Source organism: Lepus europaeus, chromosome 12 (genome assembly GCF_033115175.1).
Source record: "Lepus europaeus isolate LE1 chromosome 12, mLepTim1.pri, whole genome shotgun sequence".
Taxonomy (NCBI): domain Eukaryota; kingdom Metazoa; phylum Chordata; class Mammalia; order Lagomorpha; family Leporidae; genus Lepus; species Lepus europaeus.
This window is the reverse complement of record NC_084838.1, coordinates 99,885,570-99,911,744: the sequence shown is the minus strand read 5'-3', so window position 1 is coordinate 99,911,744 and position 26,175 is coordinate 99,885,570. Positions and strand designations below refer to the sequence as shown.

Below are 26,175 nucleotides of genomic sequence, written 5' to 3'. Positions count from 1 at the left end.
AAAAGGAGACTCAATGCATATCCCTGGAGAACTGTCACAACGCCGCCATCCAGGAGCAGGGTCCTCAGGAGAAGGTGCAGGGCGCTGGCCTGTAAGCCACACCCATCTTTTGGAGCTGTACTGGTGGTGGCCTGTGTCAATCTAGGTCAGACAAAGGTTTTTAGGGCCATTGAAACTATGGTGACTTCCAAAAATAGGAAAACAGGAAAAGCTTAAAGTAGATTCAATTGTTCACTCTGCAATTTGAAGAGGCAGGTGCATGTTGAGTCCTGGATGATGAAATCCACCTGCCACCCACCCTGGCAGTGTGGCAGAAGCTCATGTAGTGAAGCACACATGTCCTCAGGACTTGGTGGAAGTGGACCTGACATTGCCTAGCACATCCGGGCCGTGCAGGAAGTCAGCAGGATAAATGCCCCAAATCCACATCAGGTGTTCACGGTCATTGCAGGGGAAGGCCACGTGGCCAGTTGCCCTGGGTTTAACTGGAAACAGATTTATTTACAGCTGTCCATGTTCTAGGAATGACTTGGGGTGGCTTAAACATCAGATAAAATTGGACATTGCAAATACAACTTAAAAAGTAGTGGAGGAAATCAAAGTACAGGGGATAGAAGGTCAGACCACAGAGGCCTAGGAAGCAAGGCCACAGGAGCCTCCTGCACATCTGCAGGACCGGACCCCACTGGGCTGCACAGACCCTGTAGTTCAGCAGGTCGGATACTGTGGACGGCAGAGGGGAAGAGCACAGCCCCTCCATGACCACTGCACATGCTCAGCCCCTGGGAGCATGGCCCCACTCCAGAGTCCTCATATGGGAACTACAACCACACAGCTCCCACCGTCCCTCAGTGGACGGTGACAACAGCTGACAACAGCTCTCCGGAGGCACACACAGGACAGCCAAACACGAGCCCACGATGGTGGCTGTTAAGCTCTTGTAGCTACAGCCACCAGCGTGGAAATCCAACAGTCCAATTGGGATGGAAGCAGAAGTCTCCGACCGACCTCCAACTGAGGCCCCACCTCTACCAGGGTGACAACACCTCGTGCCCCATCCCTGCACAGCAGGCTGAAATCCAGGCCACAGGCATGGGCAAGGGAGGAGGGCAGGTCCCTGGAGTCCATTGAGCAAGTGGGAGAAATTCTAGAATGGCCAAGTATCACTGTCCTCTATGGGAGTTCTATGTAGCCTTGGACATTGTAATATGCATTGTGAATCTACAAGGGGGTGGTGTTATTTGCCACACTTCAAAGCCACATTCGACTAGGGACGCCGTTAGGAGACATGAGCTCAGGCCTGACCCTGGTAAGGCTGTGCTGGCTGAGGGTCGTGGCCAAGGGCACATTGGGGAGGAAAATCCGCTGGCAGAAGCTGCTTCTTCCGGTGTGTCTCTGTACTCCCAAGAAGGCTTGCACAAACAGTGCTCTCCTTGAGAGTCAAGGCCAGACTTCTTACAGGTGGAAATCAGCAGAAGTGAGCTCTATAGCCAGGCTGTCTCCTCCTTGTGCTGGGCACGGACTCACCAAGCATTTCAGCCAAGGTGTAGGGCGCAGGCGACGGACAACGGCTACCCTGACACTGACGACATAATCAATGGCAACTTCATTTGCAGAGAGGCATCAGTAATCCGAGCCCAAGGTTTTTGAAAATGCCGCAATAATTTAAACTCAGACACCCGGAGCAGCATAAAACTTAACCAACTCTGACCAGGCTTCATCTAGGTATAATTTTTAAGTGACATCCAAAATTGAAAATAGCACCAATAAGCAGGTATATTATTGAAAACACATATTTTTCTGAAAAGTATGGCTAGAGGGACTTCGGAAACAAGATTTCCTCGTGTCCAAATAATATAACTTAATTTCAACATTCATTTCTTTACATCTTTCCACAAATGTCCCTGGTATATAAAGTAAGTTGGTGGCAGAATTCAGGCTAGACGTGACTAACACTCAGTTACCACTGAGATCTTAGAAGCTCCGCTGTGTGCCACTCCTACACGACACTGCTGTGTCTTCTGCTCACACATGTAGAGGGCTCCCTTCTGCTGCTGACTTGTCCAAGTGTTTCTTTTGAGTGGTCTCCAGGTGTTAAGTACCCGAAGCAACATACCACATGGCACAAAAGTCACGAGGCAGAAAGCATCATGGCGACAAGCAAACACAATTTTCAAAAATTCTAATAGAACCCCAGACAATGGTCGTACAAGCAGAATTCAACATCAAGTTTCCGAAGTCCAACAACAGTGTTCAAGTTGTCCCGTTGCACTGCTTCCTTTTTGCACAAATCTCAAGGGAATCAGACTGCAAAGAACATTCCAACCTCCAAGCCCACCATGCCTTTCTCACCTGCTTTCTTCTACAATATTATTATTGCATCATCCCACTGGGGTTCTGCCCCAGGGAGCCCCAGAGCCATAGGCTCATCAAGTAGAAAACTGAAATGATCTACTTGTGCCTCCACTCCACTCTCATCTCCAAGGAGCAGGACCAAGTACGTGGCCCTCAACAATTTGCATATCAATCTTTGTCCTCAATGTTGGGAGGCCTGGCAAAACAGCCCCTGTAGTCTAGTACATGGTGTGCACACAGCCAGCAAGAAATGCTCAATAAATATGACAGGGAAACTTTGACATGAAATCATCTTGAAATTCTAACAATGTGAATGGAGTTCAGGAGAAAGGGCTACCGGTTCTCTCCTAATTGATTGCTATTCTTTTAGAAACAGCAGCTACTACACATGAGAACATGAACAGAGTCATACAATGCCCACATTCCCCCAAGCACTGGCAAAGTGCTCTGCCCACAACAGTGTACTGTGTTTACCTTCTCATGAATAGAGTGAATGAACAGTTGACCACGGAACACTCAAACTTTTCTTTTAAATGCTGTTGCTGCAAAATACCACTTCTTTCCCATTTTCTACAAATTTAAAGGGTCTTCAAAAAGTTCATGTGTATTATGGAAAAAAATGTGATTTCAAAATTAATTTGCACCAAAACAAACTTATCTTTTAAATCCATTTTCCATGAACTTTCTGAAGCCCCTCATATGTTGAGGTGGATTCCCTCCTTCGTGTAGTCATCAAGGTTGGAACACTGCCACCCCATGCATCTCAAGTTGCTTTAGAGAAGCGAAACATCAACACTTTTGATCATGAACTTCCTTGGTCAGGAAGAAGAGGTGTCGTTATGGTGCTTAAATCAGAATTGAGGTGTGTACCTGACTTAGCAGCTAATTACCACCCATAATTGCTTCCTAAAGCTTGATCCTTAGACTGGCTTGCTAACCCAAAAGGTGTGATTTGAAGTAGTAAGCAGGAGGCATTTTCTGAGGTCACTGTTTAAATTAAGCAATTTTTGGGCCAGTGCTGTGGCATAGCGGGTAAAGCCACCACCTGCAGTACTAGCATCCTATATGGGCACCGGTTTGAGTCCTGGCCACTCCACTTCCAATCCAGCTCTCTGCTATGGCCTGGGAAAGCAGTAGAAGATGGCCCAAGTCCTTGGGCACCTTTACCCGCGTGGTAGACCTGAAAGAAGCTCCTGGCTCCTGGCTTTGCATCGGCAGCAGCTCTGGCTGTTGCAGCCATTTGAGGAGTGAACCAGCAGATGGAAGACTTCTCTCTCTCTCTCTCTCTCTCTTTCTCTCTCTCTCTCTGCCTCTCTGTATCTCTACCTTTCGAATAAATTAAAAAAAAATTTTAAATAAACATAAATAAATAGATTAAGCAATTTCACAGTGCAGGAGCAACTTAAACTTCTAATAGCCACAGAAATGCAGCCATTTCAGACTCCCTCCACGTCTCTTCTTCAAAATGACTTGAAATTGACACTTTCCCAAAGACGGAAGCTCTACCAAGAACTACACACAGTGCTAAAATGTGTTCTACAAGCAATGTTTAAACAGTGGCCCTCAAGAAGTTTAGAATCTAGTTGGTGATAGATAATAAACAAAAGCTATTCAAAACCACTGACACCTTGAAGAACTGGTCCACCTGCTAAATGACCTATTTCCATGAATATTTCCAACTCCAGTTCTATGCATTTTATTCTCGGTGTGCACTGTTGGAAATTCTCACTTCACATCTTCTCTTTTGTAAAAAGAACACGGTTCGGTTAATTTTGAAGTATCAGGCTCATGTGAAAGTTTCATGCATTCAAAAAACAAACATAAGCACTGCGGTTGCTTGATTATATAAAGAGCTTGGAAGGGCACAGTGTCCTTAGAGATGTTCCTGCTGCGTGCATGTCACAGACAGACGAGCAAGCCAATGTCTCAGACACAGTGAGTCCTGACTCACTGCCACCAAGCACCGCCACTCCAATGGGCAAGGTTTCCTTCTGGAAATGTCTAAGCTATCAGAGATCTGAGATCTTGCCCTTCTAAAGTAAAATCGCAGGAGTTCATGTTCAAGGGGGTCTTACCTGGTAATCTGTGTTCTTGTACTGAAGTCAAGAGACCGCATAGAGCGTAGAACTTCAATGCAGCCCAAGTACTGCAAGGGGAAAAAAATGGACAGCATGAGCCCTGGGAACTGAGAGGCTTCCATCATACTTTACATGCTAGGATGAAGCTTCCGGCCTTTTTTTTTTTTTTTTTTTTTAAGAAATAACCCAGGAGCAGGTGTGTACGGTGCAGAGGTTAAGATGCTGCTTGGGACACCTGCATTCCATATCACAGGGTCTGAGTCCAGCTTCCTGTCACATGAGCAGGGACCTGGATCAGAGCAACCGGGTTTTGAACGAGCACCCACATGGGGTGCCAGTGTCGCAGGCAGCGGCTTAATCCACTGTGTCACAACACCGATCCACCAAAGAAATTCATAAGGACCAACAGCCCACATCCATAAGAAAATATCCTGAGTGCTTAGATTGACTTCTCTAAAACTCATTAGCAAATTCATTTACAACCATTTATTGAGGTGATACACACTGTAAAATGCCGCCATCTCAAATGTTTATTTCAATGAGTAATTATTTTATTATTTCAATGATGATTTAAACATGTGTTTGCCATGGACCACAATTTCTAGTTCTTTATTTCTAGTTCTTTATAGGTCTCCCAAGAATTTGTAACTTTTTTAAAAAAAAAAGAGAGAGAAAAGAATGAAAATGCTACATGACAATGCTTTCATCGAGATTAAAGTTTATTATCCAATAAATATACTTTGGGCTTTGTGAATAAACTATAGATTACTTTAGTTTACCAGGAAGTCCTCTTTTGTAATCTTCACCATAAACTTCCAGAAGTTCAAATTTATTCATTATGCATAACTAGAACTTTACCAGCTTCGCATTTGAAGAAGGTGTATGTGACTATATGGACATCACTGCAACTACAGGTAAAGAACTACATGTAATATTTATGCTCCAAAGGCCTTGGGGAGTTTGAAGACACAACTATTTTTAGCAAAGAATGTCTTTAGATTTAGCAGGAAGAGACCTCATGGTATGATCCAGAAAATACTGCATTTGAATTATTCAGAAAACCTGAATTTGAGATTGGCTTTGCCATACCTTGTTATGCAACCTTAAGCAAAACTTTAAACTACTTTGAGCCTAGGTCTTTATCAATAATCATAGTGATGTGTCTACTGCACCCACCATTGCACCACCACCAGTACCACGGAGTTGTCTAAACACCACCCCCACCATCACAGTTATGCGCATTCCACGGCCAATGCCACAGAGATGTATATTAACTATATGCAATTACAATCACCGACATCACGGGTTCCCGTAACAGAAGCACTGCCACAGAGTTACGTGATAAACAATATTATGGGTAATTCTGTGGTGTCAAAGTGCCTAGATGAAGGGACGCCTAGAGACCTGGAAAAGCATTATTTTGGGTGTGTCTATGACGCCTTTCCAAATGAGATTAGCCTGTGAATCTGAGTGCGCTAGGTGGGAGGTCAGCCTCCATGTGGGCGGGCACCACTAGTGGGCTGGCATTCTGCAACAGGAAGATGATTTGGGGCTCTCTCAAGGACAAAGCTAGGCCTCTGCTTGACTCCTTTGGACTCCAGGACCATTCCCACAGCCCCGTTGCTAGCGCTCAGGTCTTTAGGCCTCCCACTAAGCTCAGATCTTCCGCTTTTATTACTTTTCCACACTGCCAGCAACCCAGCTCTCCAGCCTGCTAATGACCTGCTGTGGGACTTAGCTGTCACAATGGCGTGAGCCAAACCTCCTACTAAAGTCTCCTTCATGTGCTTATGTGCATATCCTACCTACTCTGTATCTCTAGAGAGCCCTGACTCACATAACCAAGACCACCAAAGTCACAGAATTCTGCAATATAGCATCTATGTTGCAATGTGATACGGAAACCATAACCAATGTGGCAGTGTTAATATGAGTACAAGCAACAATCCAGTTATGTGAATACCACAGATACCAAAATCATAGAGCTATGGAAATACGAGCGTCGCCACTGCAGTTTCATTAATACCATGACTCACATTACAGAACAATGAGAATAGCACCAAAAATTGTAGCAGTTACATGAACACCACCACCGTCATTGTGGAATTATGGTTCATGATAATGTCACAGTTGTGTGAAAACTGTGACTGAAAATGCCTCATTGTTAGAGTTATATGGGTATTTGCCCCAATATGAGTGTATATTTATATAAAGGACATGATGGAAGTTGCAGTCATGCCAATACCATGTGCACTACCACAAAGTTAAGTGGAAACTATGGCTGATGTTATAGGAATACCTACCCCATCAGAGAGGTATACAAGGGTACTCCAAAAGGTCACAGAAAAATGGAATTTAAAGGTAAGTTTAGGGGCCGGTGCCGTGGCTCACTTGGTTAATCCTCCACCTGCGGTGTTAGCATCCCATATGGGCGCTGGGTTCTAGCCCCGTTGCTCCTCTTCCAGTCCAGCTCTCTGCTCTGGCCCAGGAGTGCAGCGGAGGATGGCCCAAGTGCTTGGGCCCCTGCACCCTCATGGGAGACCAGGAGGAAGCACCTGGATCCTGGCTTCAGATCAGTGTAGCTCCGGCCGTGGCGGCCGTTGGGGGGGGGGGGGGGGTGAACCAACCGAAGGAAGACCTTTGTCTCTCTCTCTCTCATTGTCTAACTCTATCTGTCAAATAAATAAAAAAATAAATAAAAAAAGGTAAGTTTATTTCGGTGCAAAAAAGTTTGAAATCCATGCATACTCAGTATGTCAAAATGTTCCTGGAAAAATGTGTTTTATGAAAAATTTATACATGAACAGTTATCAAAAATAAACTCGGCCAGCGCCACGGCTCACTAGGTTAATCCTCCACCTGTGGAGCCAGCACACCAGGTTCTAGTCCCGGTTGCTCCTCTTCCAGTCCAGCTCTCTGCTGTGGCCCGGGAATGCAGTGGAGGATGGCCCAAGTGCTTGGGCCCTGCACCCGTATGGGAGACCAGGAGGAAGCACCTGGATCCTAGCTTCGGATCGGTGCAGCGCGCCAGCCGTAGCGGCCATTTGGGGAGTGAATCAGTGGAAGGAAGACCTTTCTCTCTGTCTCTCTCTCTCACTGTCTAACTCTGCCTGTCAAAAAAAAAAATCAACACTCAAAAAAGTATGTGAATTCCATGAGCTCCAGTGTTACACTTATGGGAATACTATTAATAAGATTGCTGAGTTACGTGACTATAACCACTACCATACTGGCATTATCTTAACACTCCCACCAATGTCACAGAGAGATGCAAAATGCTATGAACAACACTGCAAAATTATGTGGATACTATGACAACATTGCAATCATGTATCTACCACCAACACCATGACTGAGTTGTCTTTGTATCACAAGCACTAGCCCAGAATTAAGTGAATACCGCTATCATCCACTATCACCATCACAGAGTTATGTAACACCACCACCAAGGTAGCAGTTATTGTGTACATACGTGACAGCCCATGACCAATGTTGTACAGGTAAGTGATGGCCATCGCTACCACCATGATGGGAGCTGCACCATCATCTGTTGTTTCCATTCATTTTCCATTGGTTTAATGAAATACCTGAAGCTGGGTAATGTGCAGAAGAAGTTTCTTAGTTCACAGTTTTGGAGGCTGAAAGAACATGAATGGACAGTCCCATAGACTCAGTCTCTGATGAGAACCCCCTTGGCCGGATCACCACGTGGTGATGCACAATGGTGGGGGTATGTCCAAGAAAGAAAGATGACATGGGAAGACACAGCAGCCTGGAGAGGGCCACGCTTGTGCTTCTGTAACACGCTCCTCTGAGCATTGACCACAGCCTCACCACGCTCCCTTAATCTCTTCCCGGGTGATACTCCAAGGGACCTAATCAGCTGGCAGCAACTCTCACCTCTTAAAGGTTCTGCCACCTCCCATACAGCCATGTTGGGGACCAAGCCTCCAACACATGATCCTTTGGGAGACAAGCCCCATCTAAACCATAGCACCCGTGTCACAGGGGTATGTGATTACCACGTACCAGAGGGCAGCACTATGTGAGTAAAGGCTAGGACTACACAGTGACATAAACATGGCCATGATCAACACTGTCTGGCTCCTCCATCACAGAGTCACGCTAAAATCACAACCACTGTTGCAGATGTATGTGAATGCTACCGTGTCCATGGTTACCACGATGGTTCCATGATTACCAACACAGAATTAAGTAAACAATACCACAGCACCTTTGCAAACTTATGTGTGGACCAGGACTAATCTCTCAGGGTTATGTGAATTCCACCACCACATTTGCAGAGGACGTCACTATCACCACCAATGTCAGAGATGGATGATCCTCCCACGGCGAGGTGGAGATTTGTCCTCTCACCAGCAGGAGTGCGCACAGGTAAGCACAGTGGCCTCCATCCTTCACACCACCATACCACATCAATCTTTTGTATCCTTGCCAAAGATGGGCAAGAGTATCTCATTTTTTTGGCATCGTGGCACAACGGGTTACACCACAGTTTGCAACACCAGTATCCCATATCAGAGGACCAGTTTGATTCTAGTCCAGCTCCCTGCTAACGCACCTGGGAAAGCAGTGAAAGATGGCCCAAGTAGTTGGGATCCTTCCATCCATGTGGAAATCCAGGATGGAGCTCCTGGCTCCTGGTTTCGGCCCAACCCAGACCTGGCTATTGTGGCTATTTTGGGAGTGGACCAGCAGATGGAAGATTCTCTCTCTCCCTCCCTCCCTTCCTTCCTTCCTTCCTTCCTTCCTTCCTTCCTTCCTTCCTTCCTTCCTTCTTTCCTTCCTTCCTTCCTTCCCTTTCTTTTCTTTCTTTCTCCCTCTCTCTCTCTCTCTCTTTCTTTCTTTCTCTTCTCTCTGTATTTCAAATAAATATAGAACATAGATAGATGATAGATGTTTTTTGAAAAAGGTTATCTCATTTTTAAAATTTCCATTTTCTTCGTGCTTACTAGATTTGTTTTTCTCACTTGTTTATTGCCTGTTAGCATTTCTTTTCCTGGTAATTGTATCTTTTGCCCAATTTAGTATTCAGCTCCTTGTCTTCTGCTCATGGATTAATGGGCTGGTAACCTCTTATTCAATCATTTTGTTTTGAGAGTGTCTATGTTTTACCTAACAACAGTCATTACTGTTTGAATGCTACACTCACATAAGCCCATCATTTTCTGTATGACCTCCGAGTGTCCAGTCTTGCTTAAGAAGGTCTTTCTAACTCCAAGTCCTTTATAATTATTTCCCTACATTTTATTTTAACAATAATTATTGGTTATTATTTCTATCTGTATTGATTTACTCAAGTGTTTCACTTTTTGTTCTTCATCTAGTTCTACATCAGCTCGGGATGTCCTTGTCTACTTAGGGATTGATATGATATGGACCCCTACTTATATCAACACCATTTAGTTAACAATGCATCCACTTCTTCAACTGAAGTGCCAACTTTGTGGTACATTGAATTCCGATTTCTGCGCGGGCCTTGATATAAAGTCTATTCTGTTATACTTCCTTGCCAGTCCTGTGTCCTGTACGTATTTTTAATAAAGAATTTTAAAACCATTTTGTGATGTCTCCCTACTCCTCAAAAACTATTTGGTTTCTGATGGAAACTCCATATTACATCTTGTACTTCTTCACCATATTCCAATTTTTTTAAAGTTCCAGTCACCATAGGGATTGAGGGTGACTTTTCCATTCTGTATCTATGAATTTTGCTAGCAGAGAGAAAATCTGTTGATTTAGAGAAAATTAACAATCTCAATCTACAGACTCCAGATACGTACAAAACTGAAGAATTCCTAAAGCTGAACAGTGGATTCCAGAAAAGTCAAGTGCCAGAAGAACTGAAACACAACTAAAAGTGTAAAACCTCAGAGTTTAGATCCATCTTCCTCAAAGCAATTACAGGAAAAAAATGTTAACTGAAGGGAAAGAAATACTCAATTATTAATAAAATAAAGTGGCTAATGTTAGAGACAGGAGTGCTCGTATTTGCAGGGCTCTCAGAGAACATGTGGGAAAAAAAGTGCACTTGCAGATATTTAGTAACTTAATTACAGGACAAAAACATCAAGAGAGAATATTCTAAAAACATTCCATGAGTGGGGGGAAAAAAACAGGTTAGTCACAAAGGAAGGCGACTGTGGCAACCAAATTCTCTTCCTACAACAAACACAAGAAGACAAGCAACAATCACCCGAAGTCTGAAGAAGAGAAATATTGAGCCAAGTTTCTTATTTCCACCCAAACTCCCATACAAGTGGGAGAGCAGAACGAGAACTCGCAGTTACCACCCACAGACAATCTCTGAAAGAATGATTCCAGAAAGACAGCGAATGCAGTGAAGAGGAGGGTGTGGGCTGCAGAAACAATGATGAGAGAAGAACCAACAAAAGCCACAGGTACACGCATCCCTTGGTAATTCTGGATGCAGCATTTTAAATACGCGTTTCATTAACCACTGTCACGAACTAAAATCTCAGAAGATCCCAGTGTGCACAGCAGAGACAGATACAAACGCAGGGTGTTCAAGCGACTATTGTGCTTTGTGGAGGCAGGTCCAGAACTGACGGATTCCAAGTAGCAGCAGAAAAACATAAATGTACATGTATGCAAAATGTTAAAAACCACTGTAAACAATACCAGTAGAATGACTTCAAACACTACAGAACAAAAGAAAGAAGCAAATAAGATTGGCCTCACCAGCAAAACAAAGGATTAAGAAAAAGAAAGTACACAATGAAAAATGGGTCGACCTTGCCAATTAAAGCCAATACTATTCACAAAGGGTAAAAATATGTGTGCGTTTTAAAAGCGGTAAAGAAATAGTAAGACGATTAAATACATTCTATGCCAGGCAGATGCTTGAAACGAGGGATAAAATAAGAAGGAAAATATCTCATTGACCATAACATGAAAAAGCATGGAACACCTTTAACAAGAAATATGCAACACCAAGTTGAAGAACCCTTTCATGAATGAATGAATGAATTAAAAAGGCCCTGCTCAGCTGCAAAAAGTATCTCATGCTCTCTAGGTGGGACGATTTAATATAAAAGCGTGCCAATTCTCCCCAAAATGAATCTATAATCTCGCTGTAATGACAATTAAAGTCCCAACAGGAGTTTTCCCTCTAGAACTTAGAAAATTAATTCTGAAGTTTAAATAATAAAAGAAGCTCCTTAAGAACACAAAGAAACTTCTGAAGAAGATAAAAATGAGATGAAATAGGTGAAAAATAGGAGATACTGCCAGAAATGGGATTACTGTCCAGGAGAAAGAGACACATGTCAACGGGCGTGAGAAGAAAAGGTGGCTGAGCAGTAAACACGGTGATGTAACTGGTCCTGCACTAGGGAAAGACTCTACCCATCCAGCTCAGCTGGGGACTGCGTGTATGGCTATACAGGCGTGTGGTCCACACGCTAGTAAAGGAAGGGCCCTTCTTTTCCAACAGGCCAACCTACCCCCCACACAAAAACGAAGCCTAAAGAGGTTAAAGAGATAGAGCCGCATCTCCATCAACTGATGCCTGGATAAAGAAGTTATGTAATAGATACACTATAGAATACTTCTCGGGGGACAGCGCTGTGGCATAGTGGGTAAGGCTATATGGACACCGTTTCAAGTCCCGGATGCTCCACTTGCAATCCGGCCTGGGAGGGCAGTGGAGGATAGTCCAGGGGCTTGGGCCCCTGCGCCTGCATGGGAGAGCAGGAAGAAACTCCTGGCTCTTGGCTTCAGATTAGCACAGCTCTGGCTGCTGTGGCCATCTGGGGGGTGAACCAGTGGATGGAAGACCTCTCTCTCTCTCTCTCTCTCTCCCTTTCTCTCTCTCTCTCTCTTTCTGTGTCTGTCTGTCTCTCTCTCTCTCTCTGCCTCTTTGTAACTCTACCTTCCTTTTTTTTTTTTTTTTTAACAGGCAGACTGGACAGTGAGAGAGAGACAGAGAGAAAGGTCTTCCTAGCCGTTGGTTCACCCTCCAATGGCCGCCGCGGTAGGCGCGCTGCGGCCGGCGCACCGTGCTGATCCGATGGCAGGAGCCAGGTGCTTATCACTCCCTGGCCACAGCAGAGAGCTGGCCTGGAAGAGGGGCAACCGGGACAGGATCGGTGCCCCGACCAGGACTAGAACCCGGTGTGCCGGCGCCGCAAGGTGGAGGATTAGCCTAGTGAGCCGCGGCGCCGGCCTGTAACTCTGCCTTCTAAATAAATCTTTTTTAAAAAAGAATACTACTCAGCCATAAAAAAGAATGAAACCCTGCCTTTTGCAACAAGACGGATGCCACTGAAAACCATTCTACTTAGTGAAATAAGCTGGTCCCACAAAGACAAATACCATGTGTTCTCTGATTGTGGTAGTTAATAGGGGACCAAAAATGTAACATATGGGGTGACATAGACATTCTGAGCCTCAGTGATTGTTTACAGCCCTTGTCTCTACTGTTGAGGAACAGTATTTTTTCTCTTCATACTATTTGTTTAACTCTTCACTTAGTGTAGGGTTGATCTTATGAGTATAACGTAAATTGAAAGTAGCTCACTGTAAAAATTAACAGAGGGAATAGAAGAGAAAAAAGGAAAAAGGGTGGGAGTGTGGGCATGAGGGAGGGAGGGGTGAGAAGTATAAATATGTTCCTAAATCTGTATACCTGAAATTTGTATACCTTAAATATAATTTTAAAAAGAGATAGAGCTGGCCGGCACCGCGGCTCACTAGGCTAATCCTCCGCCTGCGGCGCCAGCACCCCGGGTTATAGTCCTGGTCGGGGCACCGGTTCTGTCCCAGCTGCTCCTCTTCCAGTCCAGCTCTCTGCATTGGCCCAGGAGTGCAGTGAAGGATGGCCCAAGTGTTTGGGCCCTGTACCCACGTGGGAGACCAGGAGAAGCACCTGGCTCTTGGCTTCAGATCAGCGCAGCGCCGGCCGCAGCGGCCATTTAGGGAGTGAACCAACGGAAGGAAGACCTTTCTGTCTGTCTCTCTCTCTCTCACTGTCTAGCTCTATCTGTCAAAAAAAAAGCCAATAAACAAAATTATAAAAATAATGTAAGAAAATAAAGAATAATACTTTTAAATATTGATTGATTGATTGATTGATTTATCAGACCCGTTAGTCTGCTAACAGGTGTCAAGGACATTCTGTCCTGCTGGCTTCAGTGAAAGGCAGGGGTGGGTGTTGGTGCAACCTCAATGAATACAACTTCCTTTTCCTTTTCACATCCTGATTAACAAAATCTAGCCGCTGATCTCCCGACTAATTAGAGTGTGTGTTCAACAGATAAATAATGTCTGCCTGAAAATTCTAGAACCTGGCCTCCAGCGAGCCCCTCCACCCCCACCATCATCACCAGAGGACTGGATTTATGACTGCTAGCTGCACGTAAACCACTGTGACTGCACCCAGCCCCTTATCACCGGGCTGGAGGCCAACATGCAGCTGGCTTAGCCTTTGCCCCCTTGTTTCTGCCACCCCCATACCACCCCCTTTCTCCTTTCAAACGTTCTCCTACTGGCTTGCACATTGTGACAGGCATATTTGAGACTAAAGAAGCTGGCCTTCTCCCAAGATGGCCACGTTCTTGATTAAATCTGTTCCCTTGCATCAGCTCTGGTGAGTTGGCTGTCCAGCATCCAGCAGCCTGCACCTAATTTTAACCCATATCACCGGGAATAAATGGCTCACTTTAGTCCAGGTTCTTGGGGCCACCTTCATATGCATGGTCGAGGGCTCAGCTGCAATTCACATTGAGCTAAAAGTGGCTTCAATTTCAGGGTGCTTCATTTCTTCAAAGGTGATCTTGTGGATCCCAGAACGTCATGGCTTGCTCCTGGGGCTCCTCCTGTCCTGCAATAAGTCCTGGGCACATGGCTCCCATTCAGGGCACGAGAGAAATCCCAAATATTAGAAAATCGATGATACAACAGTGATAGATAGACTTTTTGAAAGCTCAAGTTCATGGTATTAAAAAATTCGTAATTCTCAACAAGTTTCTGAAATCTTTCATTGGGAAACAGGAATGTGGGGAAACAGCACTGTTATTAAAAATAATAACTCAAGGGCACGGCATAAAATTAGCTTTCTGAATGGGGAACATTAAAAGGAAGAACGCTGAGGGGTGGAGACAGAGTTCCTGTAACAGCAATGAGAATGTCACTGACAGAATGGACTGAGCTGGCTTGCTAAAGAATTCAAAGAAATAATGGGAGTGTGTAGGCAAGAAATCAGAGCCATCAGAAAAAGAGCTGCAACTTACAAAGGCCTCAAAAGAAAACTCAATTCATCAGGAGCAAGAGGAAAATAAATGAGAAATGTTGCTCCTTCAATGCAGAAGAAAAGACTGCTAACAGCCCAGAGCACAGACAAAAGCCATTATTTTCTAAAGGAGTCTCGACAAAGACCCTTCTCTGCACTGTGTCTGAGCAGGCGGGCAAAGGCACGGGAGAGCCAGAAGCCACACAAGAGTTGAGAAAGCTGAGCTGAGCTTTGTCACCCCTCGGACCCTGGGGGCTCCGGCCCCACCCTAGGGAGCTGAGAGCTGCCATCTCTGAGCTCTGTGGAGCCCTGGCAGCCTTGGTCTTGAGTGTCCCAAGGATGAAGATGACAGCAGCTCTGTCCTTTCACCAGGGGCTCTTAGAGGGTTCTGGGATTAGGAACCCGGAGCCAGAACTGCGGAGGGTCCATCGAATTGAAAACGAAAAATTCTGAGCTGTCCTAAAGTTAATTACAAGGGCTAGAAAAGAGATAAGGGAATTTAATCATTTAACAGGTACAGGTGAAATCAAGGTATGTGGAAACCTTGACTTCTATTTCATCACGGCGGGCCCCCAGGCCCACTGGGCCCTGTTTGTGTATGAACTTTCTGGACCACTAACCCTAATCTGGAAGCAGCAATTACTTCTTACAAATTGTACTTCTACCCCTAAGCTGTCCCTAATTTGCATTTTCCTGCCCCTTCTAATCTGTAGCCAATGTAGGTTCAATGTAAATGATTTATGCTTCATTCTCCAAATTTTCATTACAAGAATAGACTTGGCCGTAAGGTCCAGTGGACATTTTTCTAACTGCTGTCTAGCATTGTGACTGGAAGTCTCAGGCACTTGTCCCAGAACCTGGTCCTTTTCTGGCTGGCATCTATTAATGGCTCAATAAACCCAAAGATCTTAAAACTTGAGAATGCATTAAAATCCTCTGGAGGGCTTCCGGACCCCAATCCAGAGTTTCTGAATCAATGGATCTGGGGTGGGACTTACAGCTGATCTCTGGTCAGAAGCCACCCCTGGAGAAGCAGTCCTGGAAGAGGAGGAGTGGTGAGCATGGTGTGTCACTGGACGAGCCAGCATTTGGTTCCAGACCACCTCCCACCAGACCCAAACTCTTGACCTCCGCCATCTGCTGACCAGGGATATCTTTGTGTGGCTGGATGAAATCAGATTTTGTTTACTAGCCATTTAAAAAAGTATAATATGGATTCATTCTGAAAATCCTAAAACTATACTTTCTATTTTTCAAGGTCAATAAGTAATCACAGCTTTGATGATTAACAAGTTTATGTACTGAGCCTCCTTTGTCTCAATGAAGTTCAAGTTAGAGATGGTGAGACATCTAGGACAGACCACAGCTCTTTGGGCCATGGGGATGTTCTCCCACTAACAAGCTGGGGATAACAGCGCAGAGCATCCACTCCCTATGACCAGGTACCCAAGGAAATACATGTGTGTTGGGATTCAGACAATTTTTTTTCTATTGAAAAAGCTAATAAAGTTTCTACATGGTGTTGGCAGTGTTTATGGATAAGGAAGCCTCTGCCTTCCACTCAAACACCCAGCAATAGCAAAGATTTTTAGAGCACAAGTGAATTCTTAAAAGACAGAAGAAAAGAGCGTCAGGAGACCAGCCACCTTTAGGCAATCCTGAAAAAAGAAGAGTCCATCAGAGTAGAGCTGAAGAAAACAATCCCAAGTGCCATGCCTGCAGTGGAAGACAGAGAGTGGCACGGAACACAGGATGCACCAGGGAGACACACCAAGTTGCCAAGAGAGTGCTTTGTGCTGCTCAACTTCATTCTGGTTCCTGAGCCAGTCATACACAGTGGGGACGTGATTGCAATGACTGGCTTAGGAGAGCCAAGGCCACCCTGAGAGATGGGGAGAAGTTCCCAAAATACACTGCTGCTACCCAACAAGCAGGGAGCACATGGACCTTTGGGAATCAACCACAATGAGTGCTACACAGCACAACAGACAAAGCCAGAATCTGTCGAAGCAAATTTAAGAGGCCTGGACGTTCAGATGTGCCAACAGCCATCTCACTGAAGGTTCAGAAGTAAGAATGCAACGAGGGTATTACGGAAGCCTTTCCCACAACTGAAGACCCAAACCCTCATGGGAAAAGTTACACCAAGAGCTGAGCAGGATCGAAAGCACAAACAGACAATGAACTTCATGCTGTGGCACTGTCAGGATGGTGGCAAAGACATGATTGGAAATGTTTCAGGAGCAGAGAATTCCATGACACAGAAAGAATGAGATGCAGCAACATGAACACGCCACTGAACTGACACTTAAAATGCTTTAAATGGCAAACTTCATTATGCATATTCTACTGAAATTATAAATACATACTATTGTTTAAAAAATAAAGAGTGAGCAGATGGACAGCAGACTTCTCATCAGTAACTTCAGACACAAAAGGCAATGGATCAACACCTTCCAGACTCTAAGGGGAAATAACTTTTGAACCTAGACTTCAACCACAGCTAAACTACAAAATTGGTTCCAAAAGTTCATGGTACAGTGAACTTAAAAGGGAATTCTATTGATGAAGCAATGTTTGAAAGTCATGCATAGTTTTTTAATTAATATGCATTTTCCAGGAATATTTTGAAGACCCCAAATACATTGCAGGGGTGAGAAGAAAGTAGAGAGTGTTTTCATTTATGTATAGGTTCAAAAAGTTTATCACCCAGAAGCCCTCTGAAAAAATTAATTAGGCTATATGCAAGCAGGATTTAACATAAATCCAAGAAAAAAATGGAAAGAAGCAATGCTGAATAATTGATAAAATCAGTGAAGGCTAGATAACTGTTGTGGTTATGTTTTGATAGAGTAATATTGTGGAAGGGAAAGTCCAACCAGGCACAGAAGGTGGAATGAGCTTGGGACAGGAAGAGTGGCATTGGAGGCAAGCTCATGCCTCCTCTAGGCTGAAATAGTCCTTAGCTTCAAATATCAGAGCTAGTATGAGAAAAATGCAAGCTTAAATTTGTACATTAAAATTTCAGGTAATTTGAAGTGACAGATACAGTCAGCGGGCCCAGGTAGACACACTGTACACCCACCAGGAGGGTAGCATGGAAAATATCAAGGGTGAGAGAGGACGTGGAGCCACGGGAATGCTCATTCATGACTGAGGGAGTGCAAAACCTTCAGAAAATTGTTTGGCATTTTCTTCAATAGCCTAACATGTACACGCCCTGTGATGTAGCACTTCCACTCTGGAAGAAATGAGCTCAAATGTACACAAAAACAAATGTTCAAAAATATTCATAGTAATAACATCCATAGTAGCCTCAAATTGTAAGAGAAGCAGATCTCCATCCCCTGGGTGAGGCCTTCTGTCTCCCCACACCCTCAGCAGCCACTGGTGGCCACTATTCCACTATCTGCTTCTATGAGATCAGATTTTTTTTTAAATTCCACATACAAGTGAGAACACACAGCGTTTGTCTTTCTATGCCTGGCTTATTTCACTTACCATAATGATCTGCAGATCCTTGCATGCTGTCATTAGTGACAGATTTCATTCTTTTTTTTTAAAGACTGAATAGTATCCCATTGTACAAAGACTATGTTTCCTTTAACCATTCACCCATTGATGGGTACTTAGACCAATTCCTCACTTGGCTGTTGGGAATAGTGCTACAACATGCATGGGAGTATAGGTATCTCTTCAAAATATTGATTTCATTTAATTTTAATATACAAAGGGTCTTCAAACAGTTCTTGGAAAATGTGTGTTATGAAAAAAATAATTGCACCAAAATAAATCTCTTAATTCTATTTTTCCATGAACTTTAAAAAAAAAGATATAGTTGTTTACTTGAAAGGTGGAATGAGAGACAGAAAGATCTTCCTGCCACTGGTTAACTCCCCAAATTCTCTCAACAGCCAGGAGTAGGTGAGGCCAAAGCCAGGAGCCAGGAATGCTATCTGAGTTTCCCATGTGGGTGGCAGAACCCAAACACTTGGGCCATCATTCATAGGAAGCTGGATCAGAAGTGTGGGCTAGCCAGGACTTGAACTAGGCACTCCAATGTGGAATGTGGGTGTCCCAAGGGGCAACTTAACCCACTGTGCCATAATGCCCACCTCTTGCATGAGCTTTGTGAACTGTCCTCACATCCTTAGCCCTGAGAGTGCTGGACCACGTGGTAGTTCTACTTTTAATATTTTGAGGAACGTCCATGCTGTCTTCCATAATGGCTGTCCTGACTGCATCCACGCCAACAGAGTTTTGGGTGAGTATCTGGCAAAGAAGGTCCTTATCCATTTGTTAGTCATCTGTGTGCCAAATACTCCCCTTGGCAACAGCAGCAAACACGATGAGTGAGGCCCTGCACTTACTGAGGATTTGTTCTGGCCAGGACAGGAAGCCATAAATGCGAACAAATAATCAGCCTGGTCTTCACTGCCTTCCGCGCTTCACACGCCAACTACACTCATCCTGCTGTCAAGCCAGATTTTCCATTCCCATCCTGTTCTTTCACACATGGTATTTCTGCATATGCAATTCCTCCTGCTGGAATCTGTCTTCCCTCCCTCCCTCCCTCCCTCCTCTCCTCTCCTCCCTTCTCCACTTCGCAGATCCCGTCCAATCCTCAATGATTCACACCAAATATCACGTGACCACTCCTTGAGTAATAACAGTCCTCCCTCGCAAGCAAATTCTTGCTGTTGAATTAGCATTGACCTCTTCGCCTCTTTGCAAGATGTCCTTTCTCCTCTCTTCCACACTGTAATGCTTAGCACAGAGAATGTCAGAAAGCCCAGCTGCCAAGACTCAAAACAGGGACGATGTAAGCCTTTCCAGCTCTCTGGGACTGCCTTCTCCTTCCTCCCTGTAGACACCTCGCACCCCAGCTCATCTCCAACATGTTGAGCCAGGGGCAGGTGTTTGGTGAAGCAGTTAAGATGCAACTTGGAACATCCCCATCCCCTACTGGAGTGCCCGGGTTTGAGTCCTGTCTCTGCTTTGGATTTGCTTTCATACTAACGCAGGCAGATGTGATGGCTCAAGTACATCAGTCCCTGCCACCCACGTAGGAGACCAAGGTTGAGTTCAGGGCTGCTAGCTTTGGCCTGGCCCAGCCCTGGCTGTTACAGTCATTTGGGGGAGTGGAACAGCAGATGAAGGATCTCTGTGTTTGTCTGAATCAATCTCTCTCTCTCTCTCTCTCTCTGCCTTTCAAATAAATGGAAATCAATAAGTAAAATTTGTTAAAGACAATGTTAATGTTGAGCCATGCAGAACCCTGCCCCGTTTCCCCCACACACAGAGCACGGCTCCAGCCCCCATTTCCACCTTTCGCCGCTCAGAACCTACGTGCTCCTAAGGCCTCACACGTAATGGGTACAAAAGAAAGGTTGAATGCTTTCACCAAGGGCTAACGAAGCTGCGATGCTTCCGACAGCCTTGCGGTAACTAGGACTTAAAAGCCGACAGGACTGCACTTCGCTTGTTGGCACCGGGTGCTCATGAATCTCAATTTTTCATTACCTTTTTATTTCACTTATTAGCTTCAATTTGTGCTGTTTTGTGATGCATACAGTACTGGCATTTCTCTGTGTTTCCAGAAATTCTTCTGGAATATAGACATTCACTGTTAGTGAACAGGTCTGTCTGCTTCGCTACATTGATCCAAGGGGCTGTCATGAGAACAGGGAGGGGACTCTTAGCAAAGGGAAAAAAGAAGTAAAATGAGCATTGTATTTGTAACTTCCCACAAGCCTGTAATTATTTCCAAATAAAAAGTTAAGGTGTGGGCACTGTGGCTTAGCAGGTAAAGCTGCCTCTTGCAGCACCCGCGTCCCGTAGGCTTGGGCCCCTGCACCCACGTGGGAGACTGGGAAAAAGCTCCTGGCTGCTGGCTCCTGGCTTCAGCCTGGCCCAGCACCAGCTGTTGCTGTCATTTGGGGAGTGAACCAGAGAACTGAAGATCTCTCTCTGTCTCTCCTCTCTCTGTAACTCTGCCTTTCAAATACATAAATCTTTTTTTAAAAAAAAAAAGTTAAAGGAAATTTGAAGGAAAAGTAGACTATTATGAATTTGCTATAGATTTCTACATTATCCCACAGTTTATCTAGGTGTCCATTTTTCCCTGTCTAGAATACTATCCTGAAAATGGATGCATAACATGCAACTGGGGCTACAGGTGCATGACCTAAAATATCAATAAGTTGACATTTTCTAAATTAAATTCCATGTTTAAGGGCTTCTCAATGATTAATTATAATATGAAGATGAGCGATATCCTATAAGCTAATCTCTACACTGAAAGCTAGTTGGCCTGAGCACTTGTAAACTGTGTGTCGCACGGCTGCACTCCCCGAGCCTGTGAACTTTATCCATTTCACCAGAGTCCTGTGGATTGTGCTCCTCCACCCCATGGTGGCTCAGTGTCACCACCTGCTCTATAAACTAGGGATCAAACGAAATCCATTTGCAGGAGATGAGGAGATTCTAATTCAGGTAAAACGCTGCTCCCAGCTTTTGAAATGATCTGTGGTTGCATAATGATTTGACTTACAGATGCTAAAAGTTAAAAAAAAAATCCTTATGAGTGTCTATGTGTTTCTGAGAGACGAAAAACTCAAATTTCATCAATTAATAAGTCTGATCCATTTTATACAAGCTTTCATCAAAGTTTTGTAGTTATAAAATTGCCTTAAAATAATAACCTTGAATTTATTTGAAATTTGTGATCCAAACTAGAGGAACTGGCCATATTTAACTGTACTAACCTGACCAATATTGTTGCTATATATATATATATATATATATATATATGTATATATATATTTTGCTTAAAAAAATCATTGCTGTAATCTAATCAATGGTGGCAAACGTCAGAGTACTGGATTCCTCTGGAGTAGTACAGGACTGATAGAGGCATGAGGGAGCTCAGGACAGTGTAGGGCCAGGGGAGCGGTAATTATGCTTTATTGGATCTGCCAGTGTTTGTGTGTGTGCACACATATCCCTGTGCATGAGCAATTCAAAACCTTCATAAGGGGCCAGCATTTCGGTCTAACAGGTTAGCTGCCACCTGCAGCACCAGCATCCCAAATGGGTGCCGGTTCAAGTCCCACATGTTCCATTTCCAATCCAGCTCCCTGCTAATGTGCCTCTAAAAACCAGCAGAGAATGGCCCAAGTCCTTGGGCCCCTGGACCTACATGGGAAATCCAGATGAGACTCTTGGCTGCTGGCTTCAGCCTGGCCCAGTCCTGGCTGTTGCAGTCATCGGGGGAGTGAACCAGCAGATGGAAGATCTTGCTCTCTGGTTCTCCCTCTCTCTTTGTAACTCTGCCTTTCATATAAATAAAATGTCAATTTTAAAAACTTCATGAAAATAAAATTAAAGGTAAGTTTATTTTGGTACAAAAAGTTTTTGAAATCCATAATTTTTTCATAATATATCTTCCTTGAACTCTTTAAAGTCCTCTCTATGCAAGGATTTCAAATTTTTTGCAACAAAATACAATTCCTCTTTATATTAAATTTTCCACCAACTATTTGAAGTACTCTCATGTGTATGTGTGTGCACTTATTGAACTGAACATTCAGAGTTGCATGATCTTTTATGCGTATTGTACCCAGTAAAAGAAAATAAAAAATCATTTTAAGAGAGGATATTATTTTATTTTTAACGTTCATCTCTTTCTACTAAATAATGTATTTCACTGTGAGAAAACTTTGGAAAAGATAAACAAGTATCAAAAATTACAATCATTCCTAATCAATCCACCCAGAATAACTTGGCATTAGAATAAAAGACAGCTGCCACTGGCAAGCTCATTACCAGCACCGTCAAGTCTAGCACCAACATGGGAAGCTGTCCCACAGACAGCTGTCCCCACCCCTGATGGTGACGAATGAGCCCAGTCACCAAGAGCTTCCAAACAACAGCAGGGTACGACCTTGTCATCTGCCCTCTGACGGGCTCGTGCTCTTACTGCTGTGGTCCCTTAAATCATCCACAGAGGCTGTGGCCCCACACTGGGGCCCGGGGGGCCAGAAAGGGCACTCGGCCACGTCCAGCTTTGGTTCCATTGCCTCCCAACCCCCTGTCCATCTTGGTGGTGTCAAGAGCAGCACGCTGGGCCGAATGGATTGCGTTCTGTGTTCTCTGGCCGAGTTCGCACACAGTTGGAGTCACAGTCTTGTGACTTAGCAGCACGCTCTCCCAGGTAAAGCAAACATGAATAATCTAACCATCAACTGGAGGCGGACGCTGGCCCTGACTCACAGAGATTTGCAGAGGTGAGCTCTGGACTGAACAATAGGACCGGAAGTGGGGCTCAGAGCAAACACACAGAAGCCTCTGCCCCCTGCAGGCACACTGCCAAGTCCTTTGCAGACCCTCAGGCTCTTTAGTCCTCCTGATAACCCCCTAAAGACAGTTGGCCCATTTCACAGATAAGGGACTTGAGACAGGTGCACATCCAGGGGCCAGGAGACATTAGAGGACAACATGAAATTGCTCCAGTTTTCCTTCCTGTTTTGCTAGATTTTTCCCAAGTCCCTCCTGTACAGTTAATCCAAGGAAGAAATCAGCCAATTGGGATATCCAAATCCTTTCTCTAAACTTCCTCAGCTAGTAGGGCAAGTCTCTCTGAATCCCTCCTCTCCCAGGGAAAACTGCATCACTCTAAATGCCATCTAGTTGTGCATCCAAAGATCTAGGAAGCCTTTGTGAGAGCTTGTTGGTGGCATGTGTCATCGACTCATTAAGAGGAGGAAGTTGAGTCACAGGGAGGAAATATGACTGAGGTTGAGTTACAAGTAAAAACTCTGCTCTGGGTTCCATTTGGGCCACGCCTGCTTTTCAAAGTCAAGGACAAGAGCAAAGGAAGGTTCCCCAAACACACACTGGTACCCAGCCAAAGCCGCGATCTGGCTAACAGGGGAGTGGGGCAAAGCTGACGGGCCGTTTGTATTCCAGCGCTTTTCCACTTACGGCTCTAGACCTCTCCCTGCTGTGAAGCCGGCTGTGAAGTCTCAGGAACTCCTTCTCCTCACTGTGAGTGCTGGCTGTCTCCACGCACTATCCCCAAAAAAGACTGTCGGCCAACACGGCCCAGATGCAGCCTGTGGAGCCGAAGCTGAGGCTACCAGCCAAGGTCTTGGTCATGCTTCTGGCCCACTTTCCTCTTTCCTAAGGACCCACTCAGCTCAGACCATGTCCCAATCCAGCCCCCGCGTTACTGGCTTGGACTACCTGGGGCCTACTTTTGTTCCACCCTGCAACACCATCCCATAAAGCCCAGAGCTTTAGGACGGCACCATGTTCTGATTGGAGCTTTAGGGAAGCCGTGTTCTGCTCAGATGACAGGGACCAGCTGTCCCTGAAGCCTGCAGCACAGTGCTGGTCTCACAATGCTCTCAGCCCCTCCAACCTGGGCCACTGATGCTCACTCATGGTTTAAAACTACTGCCTCCCAGCCTAGCGGGAGTACGTAGCGGGTAGAGTCGCCACCTGCATTGCCGACTTTTCATGTCCCTGCTGCTCCACTTCCAATACCACGCCCTGATGAAGGCCTGGGAAAAGCAGCAGAAGATGGCCCAAGTACATACACTCCTGCACCCATATGGGAGACCTGGATGAAGCTCCCGGCTCCTGACTAGCCTGGCCCACTAGGGCCTTTGCACCCATTGGGGAGTGAACCAGCAGATGGAAAGCCTCTCTCTCTCTCTCTCTCTCTCTCTCTCTCTCTCTCTCTCCATCTCTAACTCTGACTTTAAAATATTAAATTTTTTTTAAATATACTATCTTACAGGATGTGTGTGTGCCACACCTCATGGGGCCATGTCAGGCTCCGTCCCCTATGAGAATGTCAGCAAAATCTTGCTGCCACCAGATACCATGATGGACTTGCTCTGGGGTCCCACCAACCCCAGTAGGAGCACCCCAAATAGCCATGCTGGGGCAGAAATATCAGCTGCTAACTTGGGCCTCCACTCAGCCTCAAACCACGTCTGGTCTCCGAGTCCACATCAACCTGCTCCCCTACCTGGCTGCCTCCAGGTGGACTTTCCTCACCTTGGGTTCTTTTTTAAATTTATCTGTTGTTTACATAGTTTGAAAGTCACTGCAGCAGCAGAGTTTTTAAATGGCGGCAAGAGTCTTGGGTTTTTACCTCTTGGATACCCAGCGAGTCTCAGCCCAGCTGTGGTCAACTTAACCTGGCATCTGTCTTAGTCTGTTTCCTGTTACTATAACGAAATACCTGTGGCTGGGCACTTTATAAAGAACTGAGGACTGTTGGAGCTCACAGTCTTGAAGGCTGAATGTCCAAGCTCAGATGGCTCCATCTGCTCGGCTCTGGCAGAGGCCACATGGCAGGTGGCATCACCTGGCAGGAGCCCACCTGAAAGACGTTGGGCAGCAAGACAGGAAGCCAGAGACCATCAGGGGCCAGGCTCACTATTTTCACAACAATCTACTCTAACAAGAACCCGCTTCTCTCTGTCTCTCCATCTCTGTAACTATACCTCTCGAATAAATAAATAAAATATTTTTTAAAAGGGGAGGGGGCCGGCACTGTTATGTAGTGGGCTTAGCCTTTGGCTGCAATGCTGACATTCCGTATGGGCCCCAGTTCTAGTCCCGGCTGCTCCACTTCCGATCCAGCTCTCTACTATGGCCTGGGAAAGCAGTAGAAGATGGCTCAAGTCCTTGGGCCCCTGAACCTGCATGGGAGACCCAGAAGAAGCTCCTGGCTCCTGGCTTTTAATTGGCCCAGCTCCAGCCGTTGCAGCCATTTGGGGAGTCAGCCAGCAGATGGAAGACCTCTCACTCTGTCTCTCCATCTTTCTGTCTGTAACTTTACCTCTCAAATAAATAAATAAATTATTTTTAAAAAATAATTCACTCACTCCAACAAATCAGCACTGGGGCTGGCGCTGTGGCGTTGTAGGTTAAACCTCTGCCTGCCATGCTGGCATCCCATATGGGCAAAAGTTCAGGTCTCAGCTGCTCCACTTCTGGTCCAGCTCTCTGCTATGGCCTGGGAAGGCAGTAGATGATGGCCCACGTCCTCGGGCCCCTGCACCCACGTGGGAGACCCGGAAGAAGCTCCTGGCTTCAGATCAGCCCAGCTCTATGGATTATTATTTTTTAAAGATTTATTTATTGATTTATTTGAAAGAGTTACACAGAGAGAGGAGAGGCAGAGAGAGAAAGAGAGAGAGAGAGAGAGAGAGAGAGAGGTCTTCCATCCACTGGTTCACTCCCCAATTAGCCGCAATGGCTGGAACTGTGCCGATCTGAAGCAGCACTAATCTCTTTGCTGGGTGATACCCCAGGACCTTGCAGCAGGTCCCACCTCTTAAAGGGGCCACCACCTCAACGTTGTCACAGTGAGACCAGGCTTCTGGTACATCAGCCTCTGGGGAGAAACCACGGCCAAACCACAGCAGTGTATGAAGGTTCACCTGTTAC

General features: G+C 45.2%; 1 protein-coding gene across 1 annotated transcript in view; it reads right to left on the bottom strand.

The window, feature by feature from the left end:
* The window catches only part of SHC3 (SHC adaptor protein 3), a 169,610-nt gene that overhangs the window by 123,891 nt on the left and 19,544 nt on the right, over positions 1–26,175 (bottom strand). The window contains exon 2 of the mRNA XM_062206804.1: positions 4,431–4,501. Within this exon, the coding sequence (XP_062062788.1) occupies positions 4,431–4,501 (71 nt within the window). The remainder of the gene's footprint in view (positions 1–4,430; positions 4,502–26,175) is intronic.